The 18,804-nt window shown below is 46.0% G+C and overlaps 1 protein-coding gene across 1 annotated transcript in view; it reads left to right on the forward strand.

Moving 5' to 3' along the window:
• The window catches only part of NBAS (neuroblastoma amplified sequence), a 227,094-nt gene that overhangs the window by 176,856 nt on the left and 31,434 nt on the right, over positions 1 to 18,804 (forward strand). The window contains exons 45-46 of the mRNA XM_004686434.2: positions 12,726 to 12,941; positions 17,759 to 17,961. Coding sequence (XP_004686491.1) covers positions 12,726 to 12,941; positions 17,759 to 17,961 — 419 coding nt within the window. The remainder of the gene's footprint in view (positions 1 to 12,725; positions 12,942 to 17,758; positions 17,962 to 18,804) is intronic.

Here is an 18,804-nt window from a genome sequence, read left to right on the forward strand (position 1 = left end):
ATGGGAAGGGAAAGAGAGGTGGAGGGGGGGAGGGAGGCAGGCCAGGCACATTCTTCTGACGGTTTCTGTCAATGGTGTTTTCTTCCCAAAGAGAAAGACGAGACGTGGACACTGGACTTTGTTACCTTAATTAATTAGACTTAATAACAGCCTCTTGCCGATGAGGGAAGGATGCCCAGGCGCTGTCAGGGCCCAGCTCTGGGCCTGCCACAGGAGTGCCCGTCAGCCTGCCAGTCTTGTGCTGCATGGGTCAGTGGTGGAGTGCAGCCCCGTGTCCAGAATGCTCCGAAGGAGATCAGAAAAGCATGTGCTTCTGTCTCCCTGCGGACAAAGCTAAACATTTGCTCGCAGTGCTATTTCCCATCTCAAACTTTGCTCTCCTGGATTGATGATTAAAACTTCTCACAAGCTAAGCAGTGGACACGTTTAAGTGAACACCCACCATGTACTAGAGAGCAGCGGCTTTAAAATGGCCAAATTTAAATCCTCATTATTAAGCTGTCAGAGAGAAATCGCTGTTTTAAAGCCAGATCCTCTTGCCCTGTTGAAGCTCAGTTACATCTAAGCCCAGATCCCTAGGTCCAGCAACAGTGCAGTCCAGAGGTGACTGTGCCTGGCTTCTGCCCTGAGAACCGCGGGAGGCGTCTGGACGGCTCCAGCCCTGCTCCAGCCCTGCTCCAGCCCTGCTCTCACAGCCCTTCTGCTTTCGCTTGAGCAGCACAGCCCCCTGAGAGCGACGTTCAACCTGCCGCCAGTGTGCATGCATCTCGTTTTTAAATAACTGTAAAATAGCAATAGAAACAATAAACTCTCAGCAGCCGTGGCCGCGCGACCTGGCACACCAAGCAGTCACTGCCCAGTAATGGCACCAGTTTTAAAACAAGGGGAATAGGCGCTTTCTCCCAAATCTGTCCCGGCCATCAGGCTCCCCGATGGCCAGCGCAGATGAACCGCCTCCCTCCCTCTGCTAGTAGTCAGCCTTCGACCAGCTGCTGTAAGCCACGCAAGGAGACAGGTATTGTGGCATTCCTCTGCACCATCAGCCCTGGGAAGTAAATAGGTTTGTCACTATTTTAACAGCAATTGGAAATGCAAGGCTCAAGCAAGTGAATCAGCTGCTCCCATATCTTAGGAACTAGAAGTGACAGTTGGGGTTCACACATAGGCCTGCTTCCCAAAGTCTTGTTTTCTGCTTCCTCCCCAGCCTGAAAATTTGGCTGCAGAAACGCATCTGGGGTGATCATGATTCAGTTGGCTTGACTGACACGCTGGAAATACATTCTGTGTTTATGCTTGGAAAATTATTTCAAATTGGCTAAGGTAGTAATTTAGTAAGAGATATGGAAAATTGGCCAAATGACCATGTGAGCCATCCAATCATAAATGATAATGCCTCGGCGGCCGTGGAGAAGGCTGGTGGGAGGCTGAGCAGCCGCCTCTCTGCAGCCCTCCTCATAATAAGTGCAAGGCACACACGCTTCCTTCCCGGGAAGCTCGTGTACTCTAAATTCACAGGGCTGGAAATCTCGGGGAAGACAGGAATAAATAAACAATCTCAGTAATACGCAGCCAATACCAACGCATATTTTAACATGGAAAAAAAAAAAAAAACACCCAGAAGAGGAGCCTGAAAGAACCTCGCTCTGAAATGCTCTGCTCCCTCTGGCAGACTTCACGCAATGATTGTTCAGCTGTGAGTCTTCAGTGGCTGGGCCCCTTTATCCTCTGCTCTCTTCTTCCCACAAGCGCCTTCCGCTCGTTAAGTACTTTGAACTTAGAGAGATTTCTCTCCTAATTGCTATTTCATAAATACTTTCTTTAGCCTGTGGAACGAAGGAATTAATTCTAAAAAGCCCTGCTCTGTCCTCTGGGCTGGTGCTTGCTGCTTTTCAAATATTGTTGTCCAAAGGAAGACCCCTTCTCATTGCAGCCAGCAGGAGGCCCGTTGTTTCTGCCCACTTGACAGCCAGATGAAACTATAGAGGCGCAAGCTAGTAAATTACATGTAAACAAATAAGCTAGTAATGGATACGGCAGATGACACATGATATACAAGGAGGCAGAAGAAGTGGTCCAGACACCAGGGAGGGATGGAGCCAGGAAAGGCCGGCAGAGGTGTCTGAGCTGAGTTTTAACAAACGTGTTTGTCATCAGATGAGAACCTTATAGGGGAGGAGCGCTCCAAACAGAGTTAACAGTTTTAGTAAAGGCCTGAGGTAACCTAGAACCGTCAGTTACCTGCAAGTAATGTGGCATAAACAGACGCATGAGAGCAAAGCTGGGGGAACAAGAGCGGAACTGGCGATCCAAAGTCCTGGGCACCTGACTGAAAGCTTCAGGTGTTAGCCCGAGAATGGATCAGCTGGATCGCAACTTTCCAGCCAGCCATCATGGTGTCAGATTTCCCACTTCAGAAAAATCACTTTAGTGATGGGGGCAGGGACAGACGGCAGTCAGCTGAGGACAGGGCTCGGGGTGTGAAGGCTGTTGTAGATGTTGTAGATTCTGACGGGGAGACAGTGATACCCCAACCTGGGCCTCATCCTCAGCCCCTGGGATTTAGGATGACTCTGCTGTGTGTGTTTGTTCTTCTCCTACTGCATTTTTCTAAACACCTTTTCAGAAAGTTCCACATGCGAGTCAACCTTTTCTTCCCTTAATTGCCTAGCAAAATTCCTTCATCACAGTAGGACCTGCTTTTTTATTGGGTACACCTGGTGTGGAGAGGGAATTTTTCCAGCCACCCACATATGTGAAACACCACAGAAGAGGACGCTGATCAGCCCATGCTGGACATCCTCACTAGGAGAAAGAGAAAGTCAGCTTTGGGCTATCACCAACCCAGGAAACTGCATGTATTAATGTTGTGGCCTCTCAGCACATTTTAAATTGAGCTGTTTCTTAATAGCTCTCAGCTGCACCAAGTTCTTGTAATGGTAGCTGCAGCGAGAGCCAGCTTCCCGGTCAGGCCACCTTGAGTCCCGTCCAACTTCTCCTCTGGGCCAACAAATACAAGTCATTGTTAGAATGTTTTTAGACATGAGTAAAAATGCAATGTAATTGGCTTAACGGATCAAAATACTGACTGGCTTATGTAACTCAAAGGTCCCCAGTGGGGGCTGACGTCAGGGCTGGCTGTTCTAGCAGCCAGGGGTCAGCCCGAGCCAGCCTTCCCGCCCTCCTCTCTCTCATCTGTGGGGTCAGCTTCTTCATGACTGATTCAGAAGGGTCACTGCCCTGGTTGGGCCGCACAGCTTCCTACTTCCCGCCCAGCCAGGTGGAGTGAGGGAGCTCCCCGCAAGCACTGACCAGAGACTCTTGAGCTGGGTCACCCTGAACAACCCCATGGCTGCTGGCACACCAGGGACTGCCGGCGCCGGCCAGGATCGCCTGCACTCGGCACGGTAGAGGGTGCTTCACCCTGAAGGAGACCTGCAGGGCCACAGCCTGGAGTCGGGTGGAACCAGTCCTGTACCAGCTGCTTGGTCAACTCCTAGGCTTAGCATTTCCTGATTCTTCCTCCTGTCTCTTTCTTACCTACTAAGTCAGAAAGTGACACTTGATTTCCTTTCAGCCCAGAGATCTAGCAATAGTTTAGGTTGATTTGGAATGATCCTAAGTAGTTTTTTGTTGTTGTTTTTTAAGAACAGGGGTACAGGCCAGAGGTGTGGTGGGTGAGATGCACCAGAGACAGAGTGGGGAGCAGAACAGGCGGATCTACTGAAACACACTGCTGAGGGGAGCAGTGGGGAGACAGGAGAGGTCTGCTGCGCCCTGTGGGTCACCTCCCTGGACGGGGATCGAACTCACGTTGCAGTGGGCCCTCACACTGCAGTGCTTTAACCCCTTGCGCCACCAGGGAAAGCCCCGATCCTAATAGATTTTAAGGGTTGGAATAAAATTTGGATTTTCATATTTCTTGGTGTGATATGACTGCAGTGGGCCTACTTAAAATGATCTTAACAGGAACAATTTGTTTTGTGTAGCACATGTCTGTGTGGTAGAAGACTTGTAAATGGAAAAATCTGAATCTTTTAGATATTGTTAAAACTGGTATGTTCACACAATGGATAGTAGAATTCAATACCGATTATAGTCACATTTCATCTCATGCCTAACAATTCATGTCCTCCACTAAGATAAAAGATGACCTTCAATCTGTTGAGAAACTTAGGAATATATTATTTCATGTCACTATTGAAAACGAATAGTAAAACACAGGGCTGCTCACACTTTGCCGAAGAATATCTCCGTGGTTACTGTACATGACAGAGGCACAAAGTAGCTTCAGTTCCTCACATCCTGTGGTGTTGTCAGGCAATTGATAGCGCAAAAAAAGCAAAGTGAAACGCTGATAACATTTTTGATAACATTTTTTGTTGAGCATATAATTGAATGTGCCACAACATATTCTTATATTTGAATTTGAACATTTAATTTACTGCTAAAAGTTTTAAAACTTCAGTTTTCATTTTCTGTTGCCCGGTATTTAAGTACTGTTTCATAATTTTAACAATTTTTAGGCAATGTTTAAAATGCTTTATTAAACACTGACAATGAAAAGGGAAACTTGTAAGGTCTCTATTCTGATGACCGCTGTCATCCTGGAAGGAAGTAGAGAAATCCAGCCCATGGCCAGCCTGCGGGGTCAGTGAACAGAGAGGGCAGCTGATGCTGTGGTTGTCTATACAGTGACTTTTCTTTTTAGGGAAGCCAATTAAATCTAATTTAGACGGTGTGATGACCTCATGCATAGCCCTAGTGTTCGCTGGCCCCTGGAACAAATTTGCAGGTGTTTTACAAACTGTGAGTTATAACTGAGTTATAATTAGTGGGTCCTGAAATTACAGTGTTGTGATCTGCATCAAAAACAAAAGCAAAGTCTACATTGTAGATAAAAAGAAAACATGTTAGAATGTACCTGCCCACAGTAGGGGGCATTGCTTTGAGCATCAGACTTCTGTTTGCTTTTAAAATAGACATATATCTTTGCACATATGTTGAAACCCTAGATTTTAACTTCCTATGTGTTTTTTTTACTCTGAATCTTTAACAAAAACTTTGGAGGCTGCTGGGATAGCTGAAAGGCACCTGGTTTCATACCTCAGGGGACGTGCAGGCAGCTGGCACAGACAGCTTGTTGTGTCCTATAATCCTTTTTATGAACATCCTAAAAACCCCAAACTACTTTTTTTTTTTCCCCCAAATTCCCCACCACACCCCCTACCCCCAGCCTGCCCAGATGAATGCAGGGACCTCCTTACCTGCCCCTCATCTCAGCCTTAGTCTCCTTCAACCATAGCCCATGTTCACTACTGGCCAATGATTTGGTGACTTGGAAGCTTCGAGTACCCAGAGTAATGGAGCACACACCTCCACGGCCGTTGGAATTAATTAGAAGAGGTGCAAGGTATCTTGTACCACCAATTCTCTGCCCCGCCCAACCCCATAAATAGAATCACTAAGTCTAACCATGGCACAGGATTTTGCATTTTTGCAGTAGCGTAGTCAACTTCAATACAGACGGTCTATACTTCAGGGTCACTGTGTTCCAAAGCTGTGGACTTGCAGCTTTCCAACTTACGTACCTAAGAGAACTGAAAATAACATGGCTGTCCTCTCCCCACCTACTAACATCATCCCCTGAGGGGTCCAGGGTTAACACAAGCATTCAGAACACAGCACTTAGTATCTGAAAACTTTTATGATCATCTTAAGTGAATACAAAAGGCGATATAATTTCCAATATTTTGAATGTTGGCATTTAAAGTAAAATTTTTTGTAACTCCTTTTGCATTCAGAGTAATCTACATGGCAATTTGGCTGCCACCCCAGGCCCTTTACAAAGTACAAGAATAAGTACATCTTTGGCAGTTCTAAAGGTTGCATCTTTCCTTTATTTACACTATTCCTACTTCATATTTTTGGTTAGCAAAATAAAGTCAGACCCTCGTTTGAGAAGGTACAGGTATATTTCACTTAGTGACGACTGCAGCAGCACGGGGGAGAATGTACAGAAACTGAGCCACTTTCCCCAGTCAGAAGGTGGGAGACTTTTGGAATGACGTCCGGTGGCCCGGGATTGCTCTGTGTGGCCAGGCCTTCTGGCCTTCTGGGTTGGTCACTGATGATTTTCTGGATGAGAAACAGACCTCTCTCTGATAGAGGATTGTTGGGCCAGTTGGAACAAGGTACCCCCAGAGTTAGGCCCTGCCCCTTCCACAGCGGTTAGGCCCAGGACTATCTCTTTGAACATTTATATTTCAGAGGTGACTTCCAGGTCCTGGACGAGATAAAGCGTGTCGCAGGCGCAGGGCAAAGGAAGGGCCTGTAAGTGCAAGCTCTCAGAAGTCACCGCTCTGAGAGGGGCCCCTGGGGCCAGTGGGGCCACGACCCCACTGTCTGGGTCTGGGCAGCTTTGGGCTTGGTCAGGCAAACGTTCCCCAGGTGTGTGCGTGCACTCATCCTGAAGACCTGGCTTTAAGTTGCTAGGAGTCTCTCTAGGATCTGACCAAGAGTTTGAGCGGAATTGTTTTGTGCCAAGTTTGTGCAGTGTATGTGTATGTAATTCCATCATAATGTGGCATTTTATACATAAAGTCTTCTCTGAATCAAAAATAAATAGAAATCCACTGTTTTTCTGGTGACTATGGGCTATGAGGTTTTTTGAAAAAAAAAAAAAAATCAGTACAGTTATTGTTTCAATTATTGTGATATGTTTTTGACCAGCACAACACAGATGTGTTGAAATGTTTGATGATTAAACCTTCATTATAAAAATACAGCTGTGCCATAAATGTGCCTCTAAATGAGGCTAGTAGGCTTTAAGCATTTTTAATTAGTCTGTGCTTTGGATGACTTACTTATGAATAGTTGAAGGTAGCAGACCGCATCAGTTCTTTGCATTTTACATTTTTGTAGATATGAATATTTTAAAGTGATGAGAAAGGAGTTTTGTCAGAGCGGAGCCGCTCAAATTTTTGAGTGCCCTGCAAGTCACCAGCCAAAGCTCACATGGCCATCTATTATTAACTATTACTCTTAATGATTCATCAGCTGACAGCTCAATTAGATCCTTCATACATTTTGTTGAAAGCAGAGAACTGGAAACCTTGTGACGTGCACAGAGAAATGTTCTCTGCAGTCAGAGGTTCCTAGCACGTACTGCTGTTCTGAATCCTCCCTTTGTTGGGTCTTCTGGAGCTTTCTAGGCTCCAGGGCCATGCATCTGTGTCTAGATGAGGGCGAAGATAAGGACGATCTGTCTTGAAAGGGAGGGAGTGGAGAAAGAGAAGAAACGTCATGCCCTTACCTCTTGTATGTCCTCAGTCTTAGAAAAGAGCGTCGCATCTGATTCCTGTGAGACTGTCTCCTCCACCTGAATTCCCTTCATAATGGCCGCTCTGCCGGCGGTCCACACAAGCTTTGGGGCCTTTCTTATGATTCTGCCACGTTTTAAAGTATTTCCGTTAGACTTTCCCATGGGAATGCATGTTCTTCAAAGGTGAAGATTGTGCCTTAGTTTGCCTTTGTGTTCCCTGAGCCAAGGCCAGGCCTTTCATGGTGAGGGTTTGTGTTTTGGGTTGAGAAGGAGGAAGGCAGAAGGAAAGTAAAGCGCGTTTTTTAATGGGAATGTAAATAGAGAGGTACTTCGTGGGCTGGTTTGGTTTCAAACCAAGATGATGTTAAACAATCTGTAAGGATTTGACTCTTGATTTTCCCATTATTTCAGATAGTTGCTGTTAGTAACATTAACAGTATGTAGCCTGGTTTTTTCACATGACTGTAGCTGGCAACTGGGTTTTCTTCAGTTACCTGCTGTTTGCTACTTAGATCAACCAGATCTCTAGGGTCGTGCATTGTTCCTTTGACAACGAAAGATGTATCTGCTTATCACGATTTTTCAGCCTGGAAGCCCATGCACGCCATTCAGGTGGTTTCGGGGTAATCCGAGTCGAGTCATTACCTGGAAGTGGCAGTGCTGACTGCTGCTGCCCTGCTCAAGAGCCTCACTTTGTGCTGTCTGCAGGAAGATGGCGAAGAGCCGCCCGGCACACAGCCCCTTCCCGGCGGCGTCCTCCCCCTCTCCGGCTTTCCTGGCATGCTACGCTGCAGCCAGGCTCACTCGCTCCCAGGTTCCCCACTCACTCCTTTGCTTTGGTGACCTCTTGAGAGTCTTCCTTCCCTGTCTCCTGAGAACTCTCTTTGGAAAGAGCTGCCTTCAGCAAACTCCCGGTTGCCTCCCCCTCGCCTGCAGTCAGGACCAAGAGCCCCTTCTAAGACGCTTGGTGGCATCCCATCTCTACCCTGTTGCAGTTTTATCAGACGTCTTTGTAATGTCTTCTTTTCCTCTTTCCAGCTACGTTCTGACACACCCAGGGCAGAGACCTCATTTCGTCTGCTGGGCCAGCGCCCGAGGCAGATGCACAGTTACATTCAGTAGCCACGTAGGCAGTGGCGACACTGAGGGACATCGGCAGTGCCTCTTCCAGTGTGACTTCTGATGCCCGGGGACTGCCATTGTCCTGTGGCGTACATCAGCCACTTTGTCCGTTTTAGGTCATTGTGAGATTCCTTGTGCAATTTTCATCTCCTAAGGCCCTCTTGTAGGAACAGGATACTGCTGAGTCACTGCTAAGTTGGAACCTTTTAGCATATTCTGGAACTCAACTTTCTAGGGATATATTGAGAATATGTCGTGTCATCATACTTTGAAAGGTTCTTTTTTCCACTTTGAATGACACACAGTAGCTCAGTAATTTAGCAGCAGTTTTCTGTTTGTCTACAATGTGCTAGACATTGTATTAGGAGTTAGGGTACAGAAATTAAAAAGCACAATCTCTGCCCTCAGGTAGCCAGGAAGGTGTACAAGTAAGCTGATGATTGCAGTGTGGTGTGAGTCCTTCTTTGACACAACTTGGGGTGCTCTAAGACTGCCTGATGGTCTGAAGCGTGGGGAAAAGACAGTGTCAGGGAACTCGGAGATGATTCTAGAAGGACAGCAAGGGGAGGCTTGAGGAAAGATGGCACTTGATTCTCAGAGAATAGAAGTTTCCTGTTTTTCTTTGAGACAAGATTCACAATGTGCATTGAAGTGGGGACTGAACAGTTCATTGCAGTGTCACCGTCTCGACCGCCACAATCCCCCATCCCTTCTGAGGGCCGGAACTTCAGACTCGTAGCTACCCTGGCATCCGAGCCAGTTCCAGGTTATCCTCAGCTCCTCTCTCTGTTGCTCTTTGCTCTCATGGAACGAGGGTCCATAAACTGGGGTTGCAGGTCCTCCAGCCCCTGCCTGATTTTATATGCTTTTAACCAACATTGGCTTTTGACATCATTTTAAAGGGTCATAAAAAGTAACCAAACAGGTATGACAAACCTTATATGGCCTGCACAGCCCAACAGTCTCCTCTCTGGCTTCACACCCGTGCTCAGTCTAAACTGAGGTCCTCACTTGTGCTAAGGCCTCTCTTGTCAGCTTTCCTACTTCTGAGCTCTGCTCTTGCTACTTTTTCTCTTGGAAATACTGTCCTTTCTCCATCCTCTAGTCATTCAACACATTGGGCATTTTTTTTGTGGGTGAGCTGCCTGCCTGCATCCTGGAAATGAAACAGTGGCCACCAGACAGTAAGCAAAGGCAAGCACAGTGTCAGTTGGGAAGAAAATGTAACCCAGAGGAAGGGAGTAGAGTTATATAAAAGGTGGAGCATACCAGCTTTTATGGTATGGGCAGGGCAGGCCTCGCTGATTAGGCCACATTTGTGCCAGGCACTGTGGGAAAGGACAGGGTGAGCAAGAAGCCACCAGGGAGAAGGATGTCCCAGCAGAGGGAGGCACCAGTAGAGCAGTGCGTGGGGAGGGGGCTGTGCCCTGGTGGAGGCCGGGAAGGTGGCAGCAGGCAGGTGAGTCTTCAGTGGAAGATAGATACTCAGTGCCATTTATTGAGCTGCAGAACAATCGAGCCATTACTTGGTAAAACCCACCCTTTCAAAGATGAACAATTACCGGTTGCTGTTAGGGATAGAGTAACAGAAGCGGTGGTTGGTGGCTATGTTAATGATGTCTGAATGACAGGATAATGTGGGCTTTCAAAAGAAGGTTCAGAATCCAAGTGCCACTGTTAGGGGAAAGGATGTTCTGAGGGAGCTCTACTGGTACAGGTTTCATGGACTCCATCCTCACCTCAGACACCAGAACTACAAGTCCCATCATCACCAATGGGAGGATTGTTGGGACCTGAGGGTGGAGTTAAGCAGCCATGTTGGAAATAAAATCAGACGTGGGCTTGGGGTGGGGCTCCTGATCTCTTGGCTCATGGCTTGTCTCTTAGCTTTTTGCCAGTTTTCAGGGTGCCATTGGGGTTCCAGGTCAGTGGAACTGGTCGCATTAACCAACTGATCTCCTTTTCCCTGAGTTATTCATTTCCCTTTCTCTTTTAAGTAAACCCATAATTAACCTTTTTGTGTATGTCTGCAGTTGGATCTTATTATAAGTCCCTTAAGGTGCACAGGTGAGGACCCACAGTCAGGCCACCCAGTTCACATGGGGGTGCCCTGTAACACCACGTGGCTGACTGGGTGGAAGGATGGCAACATGGCGCTTTTTAAGTCTGGTGTATTTTGCCCATCTTACTCTCCATCACAGAAAAGTAATTTACAGGAATATATGTACTAGATATAGTTCAGTGCCGAGCTTATAAATCTTAATAGGCTTCTTCATCTCATCCCAGTGTCAGCAGTAACTTGTTTTTACAAAGTAAATGGTGACAAGCTTAAATGCCAAGTAAAATGCCCAGTCAAATAAGAGCCTTTCTCTCTTTTATCATAATATCATTCTGTTCTGACAGATCTAGCTCTCAGGAAAATTAGCGCTCATTCATCAGGTGTTTACACTCTATGCTTAATACGTGTCAGGTAACATGGTAACTTTGAAAGAGCACCGCAGATTGGAAAACATAAAAACTTCGCTGGTAAGACTAGCGATGAGGTAAACAATTTTAAGTTTGAATAATACACTCACCTCTCACTGCCAAGAGCGAAGTGAAGGCACAGAGCTCAGTGGGCGACCAGACTCCTCAGGGCCTGTCACCCCGGGGAGCTGTGGCACGGAGCCTGGCTCTGGGGGCCTTGTGGGCCATGCAGCCGAAGCGATGGATGAGTCCAGGATGGCTTCTGTGTGTCTTGGGATTGACACGCAGCCAGGGTTTGGCTGGGGAAGAAGGAGAAACGAACATTTCATGGAGATGGGAGAGTCCACCTGGCCGCGATGGGAAGTCTGCTGGCTGGCGTTCAGGCTGTGGGGCTGGTTGTCCCGGGAGGGTGCAGGGCAGGCTCCGGCTGCGGGAGCTCGTCAGAGTCCTCAGGCTCCACCATGCTGAGGAGTCTGTGGAGCTGAGGAAAAAGTTGTCCTAAAAGGGGTTCATATGACAAGTTTGCCATGATGATAAAAGCCTGGCAGGTGGTGGATGGCCTGTGGGCTACTCAAGTTGGTCAAGTTCAATAAAATCCAGCTTCCACTGATGGAGCCCTTACTAGGGGTAGAGCATTTTGCGGATTCCTTTCCACACGATCTCTTGTAATTTCTGCGAATGACACTGGGCTATACATGACATTTTTGCAAATTTTCAGATGAAGGACCTTGATACACATTGCCTAAAGTTACCTAGGTCATAAAAAAGCACAGAGGGGGTTCCCCCCCTACACTGCAGGGGTGGTTGGGCACGGTGTTCACCCTGGGGGAGCAAAGTGGTAGCTCACTAAGGGCTCGTAACCCTGTTTCTCCCAGGACCCTACTTCCTCCAGTGAAACAGACCCGCCTGCATGTCAGTCCCTTGACTGCTCCATGCTCACGGCCTGCTGGGAGAGTGTAGACACTTGGCCCGCTGGCGTAGCCACAGAATTCTCAAGCCACCCTTTCTTGGGATTTAGATGAGAAAGGAAGAGTTGCTGTGCTGTGCTCTCGTCCAGCATTCAGTTAGCGCGCACGCTGTGTGCATCCAGGACCTTCATCTGTAGGATGTGCGAAAATGTCACGAATGGTCCAGTGTCATTTGCAGAATACGTCCTCATTCCGCCACTTGGACATAATAAGTGCTCATCCTTGGCATCCGCAATGCTGCCTTCACTATTTGCATGGGTGTCCTGGGCACTTTGATGTGGGCATTTTGAGAGTCCTGGTTTCCAAAATTTAGCGTTTCATGGTAAGCATTTTCTAAATTGCTATTCTGTTTTTGTAATTCTAATGTTGATGACTACAGAACATTCTGTTCAGTCATTGATCACAAACAAGTTACCGGTTTCACCTGTTATCTGTTAGATTGCTTTGAAGTTTTCCTTTTCAGGTTTATCTTCACACCCATGCTGCTTTTCTTTTGAATTATTTCCTTTTATTGATCACACATTGGAATTGTGCGTATAGGAATGATGCCTCATCTTTGCATTTAACCAGCCACGTATTTGAGCACTAATCTCATCTCAGCATCATTGGCTCTGGGTATTAGTAGTAAAATGATCCGTATTTACTCATGTAATAGGCACACAGGCCTTCACTTTTTGTTGTCTTCACAGAAGAAAACTAGTTTATTAAGTGTTAAAGCTGTGATTCTTAAAGTTCACTTTGTTCTTATTACCTCAATTCCTTAGTAAATAGTCCATGGAGACCATTGTGGGGCTGGTTTGTTGGTTTGTCTCTCTGTTCTTTAATACCTTTTTTTTTTTTTTTTTAAGCTATCAGTGGAAGCACGTGTAGAGATGACTGGGAAGACTATCAAGACGGTCAAGCATTTTATTGAGAAACCAAGGAAGAGAAACGTGGAAGATTCTGAAGAAGCTGGTGATTCTAAAGTCACTTACGCAGATGCCTTGACCCACCTGGAGAAATCGCTTGCTCACCTGGAAACCCTCAACCATAGCTTCATCGTCTCCCTGAGGAACAGTGAGCAGGTAAGGAGATGGAAGCTCCCTGCAGCTGCTCACTCACTCGCTCTATTGGTCTTTTCATTTGCGCTTTAAAGCCAGGTTTGCTGGGCCCTCCCTGGTGGCGCAGAGGTTAAAGCGCAGCACTACAAGAAGGGTGCAGCCGACCCTCCCGCTGCCCCCTGAGCAGTGTACTTCAGCCTTCTGCCTCTTCTGCTCCCGGGTCTGTGTCTGGTGAATCTTCTCGCCGCCCCTGCACCTCTGACCTGCTTCTTACGTTTGCTCTTCTGATCCGGTTCTCAGCCTCACGCATATCCTTGGAAATGGCGGCCTTGCCTTAAGCTTTGGCCTCTTCATTATTCCTTTTTGTCACTCAGTTTCTACCTTAAAACTTTGAGGATTGTGGATGGTTTACTGCAGTCGATACTTGGGAAGAAAGAAGGGGAGAAGGGGAGCCTGAGTTGAATCCAGGGTGGTACCTGGGAGGGCTGGAGTGTTTGCTGATAGAGACACTTGTTCTCAGCCTTTTTTTCTAGCTTGTGTTTTGTTCCCCAACTGAATAATGATTTTTTTTTTTTCAGAAAAATTCCAAATAGCCACCCATGCTCCCTTCAACAGTTTAAAAAAAAAAAAATTAAACTCCTTGTCCTGTTTTTATGTTGCATGTTACCAATGTAGCTTTACTACTGATATGAAATATTTAGTTGGAAGGATAACAACCACTGAATGTTTACTCACCATCATATTAAACATATTGTTCTGAGCTGGTTTTCAGTTGCTTGCCTGTCAGAAAGCACAGACCGGATTTGAACCACCTGGGCTGAGTTGGAGGGCTGGTCTGCATGGACCATGTGAACCCATGTGTGGCCTTGGGGGCTGTTCATGTTGCGACTGTCATGGTGCCAGTGGGTGATTTTTCCATACTTGGAAAGTGGATAAATCAGTAAACAGTTTTCCTAGCAATGTCTGGATATTTAAAGAACACTCCATCTGCCCCTTTATTTTTTTCTTTTTCTTTATATGACGCTAATATTAGTTTACAGCACTGTAGGTTCCAGACACAGCTTCTCTCCTCAGTCACTGAACCTCACCCTGCCCACCACTGCATGTCCAGTCACCACCCACCACCCATCAGCCCCCTCTCCCCTCTGGAGACCATTCTGTTGACAGAATGTAAGGGTTGTTGTTATTGTTAATATATTTTTACATCTTTCTTCATTTTATACATTTTTTTTAAAGATTTATTTATCTGTGAATACAGAACTGGGGTACAGGCCAGAGGCTCAGGGGCAGCGAGAGGGTTCACCAGAGACAGAGCGGGGAACAGAACAGGCAGATGGATGAAGTACACCACTGAGAGGAGCAGTGGGCGGGTCAGGAGAGGTCTGCCACGCCATGTGGTCACCTCCGGGGCAGGCTGGGATCGAACTCATGCGGAAGCGGCTTTAGTTTCTCAGTGCTGCACTTTAACCCGCTGTGCCACCAGGGAGGGCCCATTTTATACATTTTTTAATCTCACTTGTAATCCCTGTGGATTTCCCACAGGGAAATCCACGTGCCATCACCATAGTCCCGTGTGCTCTTCCAGCCCCAAACGCCCAAGAGTAGATGACTGGATCAAGAAGATGTGGTACATGTGTGCACAATGGAATTTTACTCAGCAATCAAAAATATAAACCTTTGCCATTTGCAGCAACATGGATAGAGCTGGAAGGGATCAGCCTTAGTGAAATAAGCCAGAAAGAAAAAGAAAAATACCAGAAGGTTTCACTCAAAAGTAACCGTAATAAAATGAGGGTTGGTTTTGCCCTGAGTGTACTCATATGGCGTTGGTTTTTCCCCTTTTGACTAACATCGCTTAGCTTGACCCCTCCAGGCTCACCTCATCTCGACTCAAATAGCAAAGAGTTTCTATTTTTTTTTTTTTAATTGGCTGCAGTGGTGTGCTCTCGCGTGTATCTGGCATCTCCTCCATGCACCAGCCATCACCAGCTGTCGGGGCTTCCAACCTCGGCCGTCGTGAGCAGCGCTGCTGTGTACAGAGTGCATATGACTTTCTGAATCAGTGCTTCCATATTCTTCAGGTCGACACCCGGAAGCAGAAAGGCTGGATCACCTGGGAGTCCTAGTTTTCATTTTCTTGAGAGCCCTCCCGTTTTCCCTAGGGACTGACTGTTCCAAATAGCAGACTGTTCTGCGGGCTGCTTTGGCACCACCTTGACAGTGCTTATCCTGGACTTTTGGATCATGGTTCTAGCCGGGGCGAAGTAAAATCTCATGTGGTTTTGATGTTTCCATTTGCTCCTGAAATGCCATGATAAATGAACCTGCGAGTGGCTGTTCACCTCCACTTGTATTTTCCTTAGACCTTCCATGTTTATTGAATTGTAGTCTTGGCTTGTAAAAAAGTATATATATCCCTCAGTGGAGAAGATTTCAGATAATGAACAAATGGAAGACTTCAAATTTGTAGGAGACACACAAATGTGAAACCCTCTTGGAAAGGATAATGGAAGGATTCAAAAATTTGATAGCACATTTATTTCATTTTGTATTTTTCAGTGCCTATAAGCTTATCTAATGAATAACTTTAGATAACAGCATGAGCAATATAGAAGCCTTTGCAGGGAACAAATTGGCTTTACCAATCTTGATTTTATCCTACTGACATTTACAAGGCTAAAATCCGTAATTATAAGAATGAGGGTAGAATCGGAATTTTCAAGTAGAAGTAATTTATCTTTATTAGTATTAAAAGTGCTAAATACTTCTCTTATTTATTATTTTAGTCAAACCTCCTTTTTCAGAGCCAGTGAATTCTCATTACTTTCCTTGGAACAAGTATTGTCCATGACTAGAATAGTGTGCTTCAGACCACGGGAGTCATTTACATAAACAGCAGTGTGATTCATGAAGCCGATGAGTTACAGAAACCAAACGGCTCCCATCAGTGCCTGGCAATCAGAATGTGTCTGGCCCCTAAGAGGAGAGAGTTCTGATCCTAAATTTGACCAAAGTGGTTATTAAACCATTGGTAATTTTAAGGTGACTTTCATAGCAAACACTGGAAATGACCTTCTACCTCAATACAATTGTTCCTTATATTGAGACCTTGACTTTAGCCATTTGAATGATAAACCTAGTGAAAGAATATCTTATATATAGTCAAGAAGATGAGTCCCAATTCAGGGTCCTCAGCCTGTGACGCCTCAGCTCTCTACTCTCTCCATCAAGATTCTAGTGATTGCTCTGACAGACTTTTAAAAAGGTTTTAGTTGGGAAGTTTCACAATAGAGACAATAGTAAACAAAATCTCATATGCTTAACTCCCAAACTTAACAACTTTGAAAATGTGACCTGTCTTATTTCATGCACGCCCCTACCTGCCCTTACACCGTGGCTTGTTTTAAAGCAAACCCCAGTGTGTCAGAGTTTCCCTGGACTTGTTTCCAATGTCTATTTCTGAAAGATACACTTAAACACAGTCACAGTTTCATCACCATTTAAAAAAGCAGTAGTAGTTCTTTCATATCACAAGACAGCCAGTTAACGTTTAGCTTTTTACAGGGTGATTTTTTTTTAAGATTTATTTATTTATGCCTACAGAACTGGGGTACAAGCCAGAGGTGCAGGGGTAGTGAGAGGACTCACCAGAGACATGGTGGGGAGCAGAACAGGCAGATGGACAAAGTACACTGCTGAGGGGAGCAGCGGGGAGACAGGAGAGGTCTGCCGCGCCATGTGGGTCAGCTCCCTGGCCAGGGATTGAACTCATGCTAAAGCAGCTGTGGCGAGTGCCACAGTGCTGCGCTAACCCTCCCTGCACCACCAGGGAGGGCCCTACATGGTGATTTTGAAAGGTGAAATAGTATATTTGCAATTAGTCAGGCAACTGCACAGAAGCTGGGAAGTGGTACAGTTCACGGCTACATTTGGTTTGGTGAAAAGCAGTCATGCACATTAGTTTTAACAGAGGTCATCAAAGAGGGACAGGCAATGTGACTGGGGGGAGAATGTAGATCTGCCTTCGGGCCCCAGCCCCTCAGTGAACCGTGCAACTCTGGGTGCGTCACTTCTTTGGTCCTTAGTTTCCTTTTGATAAATGGAACTCATTAAAGCTCCTTGTGGAATTATGACAAGCATTAGGTTAAATATCTGGGGCCCTCCCTGGTGGTGCAAGGGGTTAAGTCTCAGTACTGTCAAGCCTTCTGCAGCCAGTGAAGCACAAGTTCGATCCCCGGCCAGAGAGCTGACCCACAGGGCTCAGCTGACCTCTCCTGTCTCCCCGCTGCTCCTCTCAGCAGTAGATTTCAGTGGATCTGCCTGTTCTGCTCCCCACTCTCTCTGGTGAAGCCTCTCAATCCTGTCCCCCACACCTCTGACCTATACTCTAGTTCTTATATGCATAAAAAAGTAAAAATAAATCTTTTTTAAAAAGTTAAATACCTGTGTTTGCACTGGGGTACTGGGAAAAGGAAAACTGTTCTGGGGGTAACGTACCGCAGCAGTGAGAGGATCGTGTACCTGGCTTATGCGTAAGGAGTAGCTTTTATATTATCTACTGTGTCCTCTAGTCCTGAGACCCTCATCCACATCCTCACTTTACAGACTGAAATTTGAGACCACAAAGCCCCACTAACTAATCATCGGTACAGGGAGGGTTTGCACTCAAGGCTGGTGGCCCTGAGCCGAGCTCCTGACACTCACTGTGTGTTCTTGCGTGTGCTCATTGTGATTATGGTTGATGCCTTTCTTGTGAGAATCTTCTAAATGTGTTGTCCTGTACCTGCAGACATAGTTCGTTGTTACTGCATATTTAGGTGTGGAATACCATATCTTCACAGGAAATGCTGCAGAAATACAGTACCCGCTATGATCTGTCCCGATCAGAGAAAGAGAAGGTTCACGAGCAAGCTGTGGCCATGTGCTTGGACGGTCAGCCGCTGCAAATGGTCCAGCAGCTGCTCGAGGTGGCTGTGGGGCCCCTTGACGTCTCGCCCAAGGACATAGTGCAGAGTGCGGTCATGAAGATAATTTCTGCGTTGAGGTAAGCTCGAGAACAGTCACCGAGGAAAACCTGAGCTGATATTTTGCCGGTAATGAGGCTGTTTCATGGTGGTTATGAAGACAAACTATCATGCATGTAGAAGCATTTTATAAACGGCCAGGTACTTTATGAATGTGAATGATAGAGCACCATTAGATTTCTCAAAGTCTTATGTCTTAAAATTCCCTGAGGATGGAGCACCATGAAAACGTTTCATCATGAGTATTGTGTGCAATGTCAAGAAACTTCCTGAAATAAGGGAAAGGCCAAAAGGCTGTGACACAGCCAGTCACTGTCTCGTGACCTCTGATTTTGCCTTTCCTAGTCCTCTTTGTAATAGTGGGGAAAGGTTTCCAGAAGCTTCTTTGAGGTACACAGGCAAGGTTAACGGTAAGCTGAAGAAGTTAGACATCTGTTAAGTGTATAAGGTCATTATTTATCTGCAATTAATGGCATAAAACCAACAAGTGTCCACAGCAGTTTCCTTTGGACGATATGTGGTGTTTTGTAAGAATGCACCCTCCAGGGTTGGGAAAGGGGGAAAGTCAAGCTGACAGAGTAATGAGGCAGCAAGTGCTTTCAGTGAATGATGCACTTAGGCCAAGAGATTTGGTTGTGTTTAATTTATTCTCTTTTAAAGCATTCTTTGTAATTCTTTATTGCTCTTGAGGAACTTTTTGATTAAATACATGCCAGTTTTCAGCAGCTGGACTGAAATCTAATGAGCCTTTATCAGTTTAATTACCACAGCCTCATATGGCATTCACCTTAATGCCTGGAGGTATCCGGGAGTTTCAGATAGAGTGAGAAATACAGTATCGTCTTTTTTTTTTTTTTTTTTTT

Source organism: Condylura cristata, unplaced genomic scaffold (genome assembly GCF_000260355.1).
Source record: "Condylura cristata isolate star-nosed mole 26May11 unplaced genomic scaffold, ConCri1.0 scaffold00020, whole genome shotgun sequence".
Classification (NCBI taxonomy): Eukaryota; Metazoa; Chordata; class Mammalia; order Eulipotyphla; family Talpidae; genus Condylura; species Condylura cristata.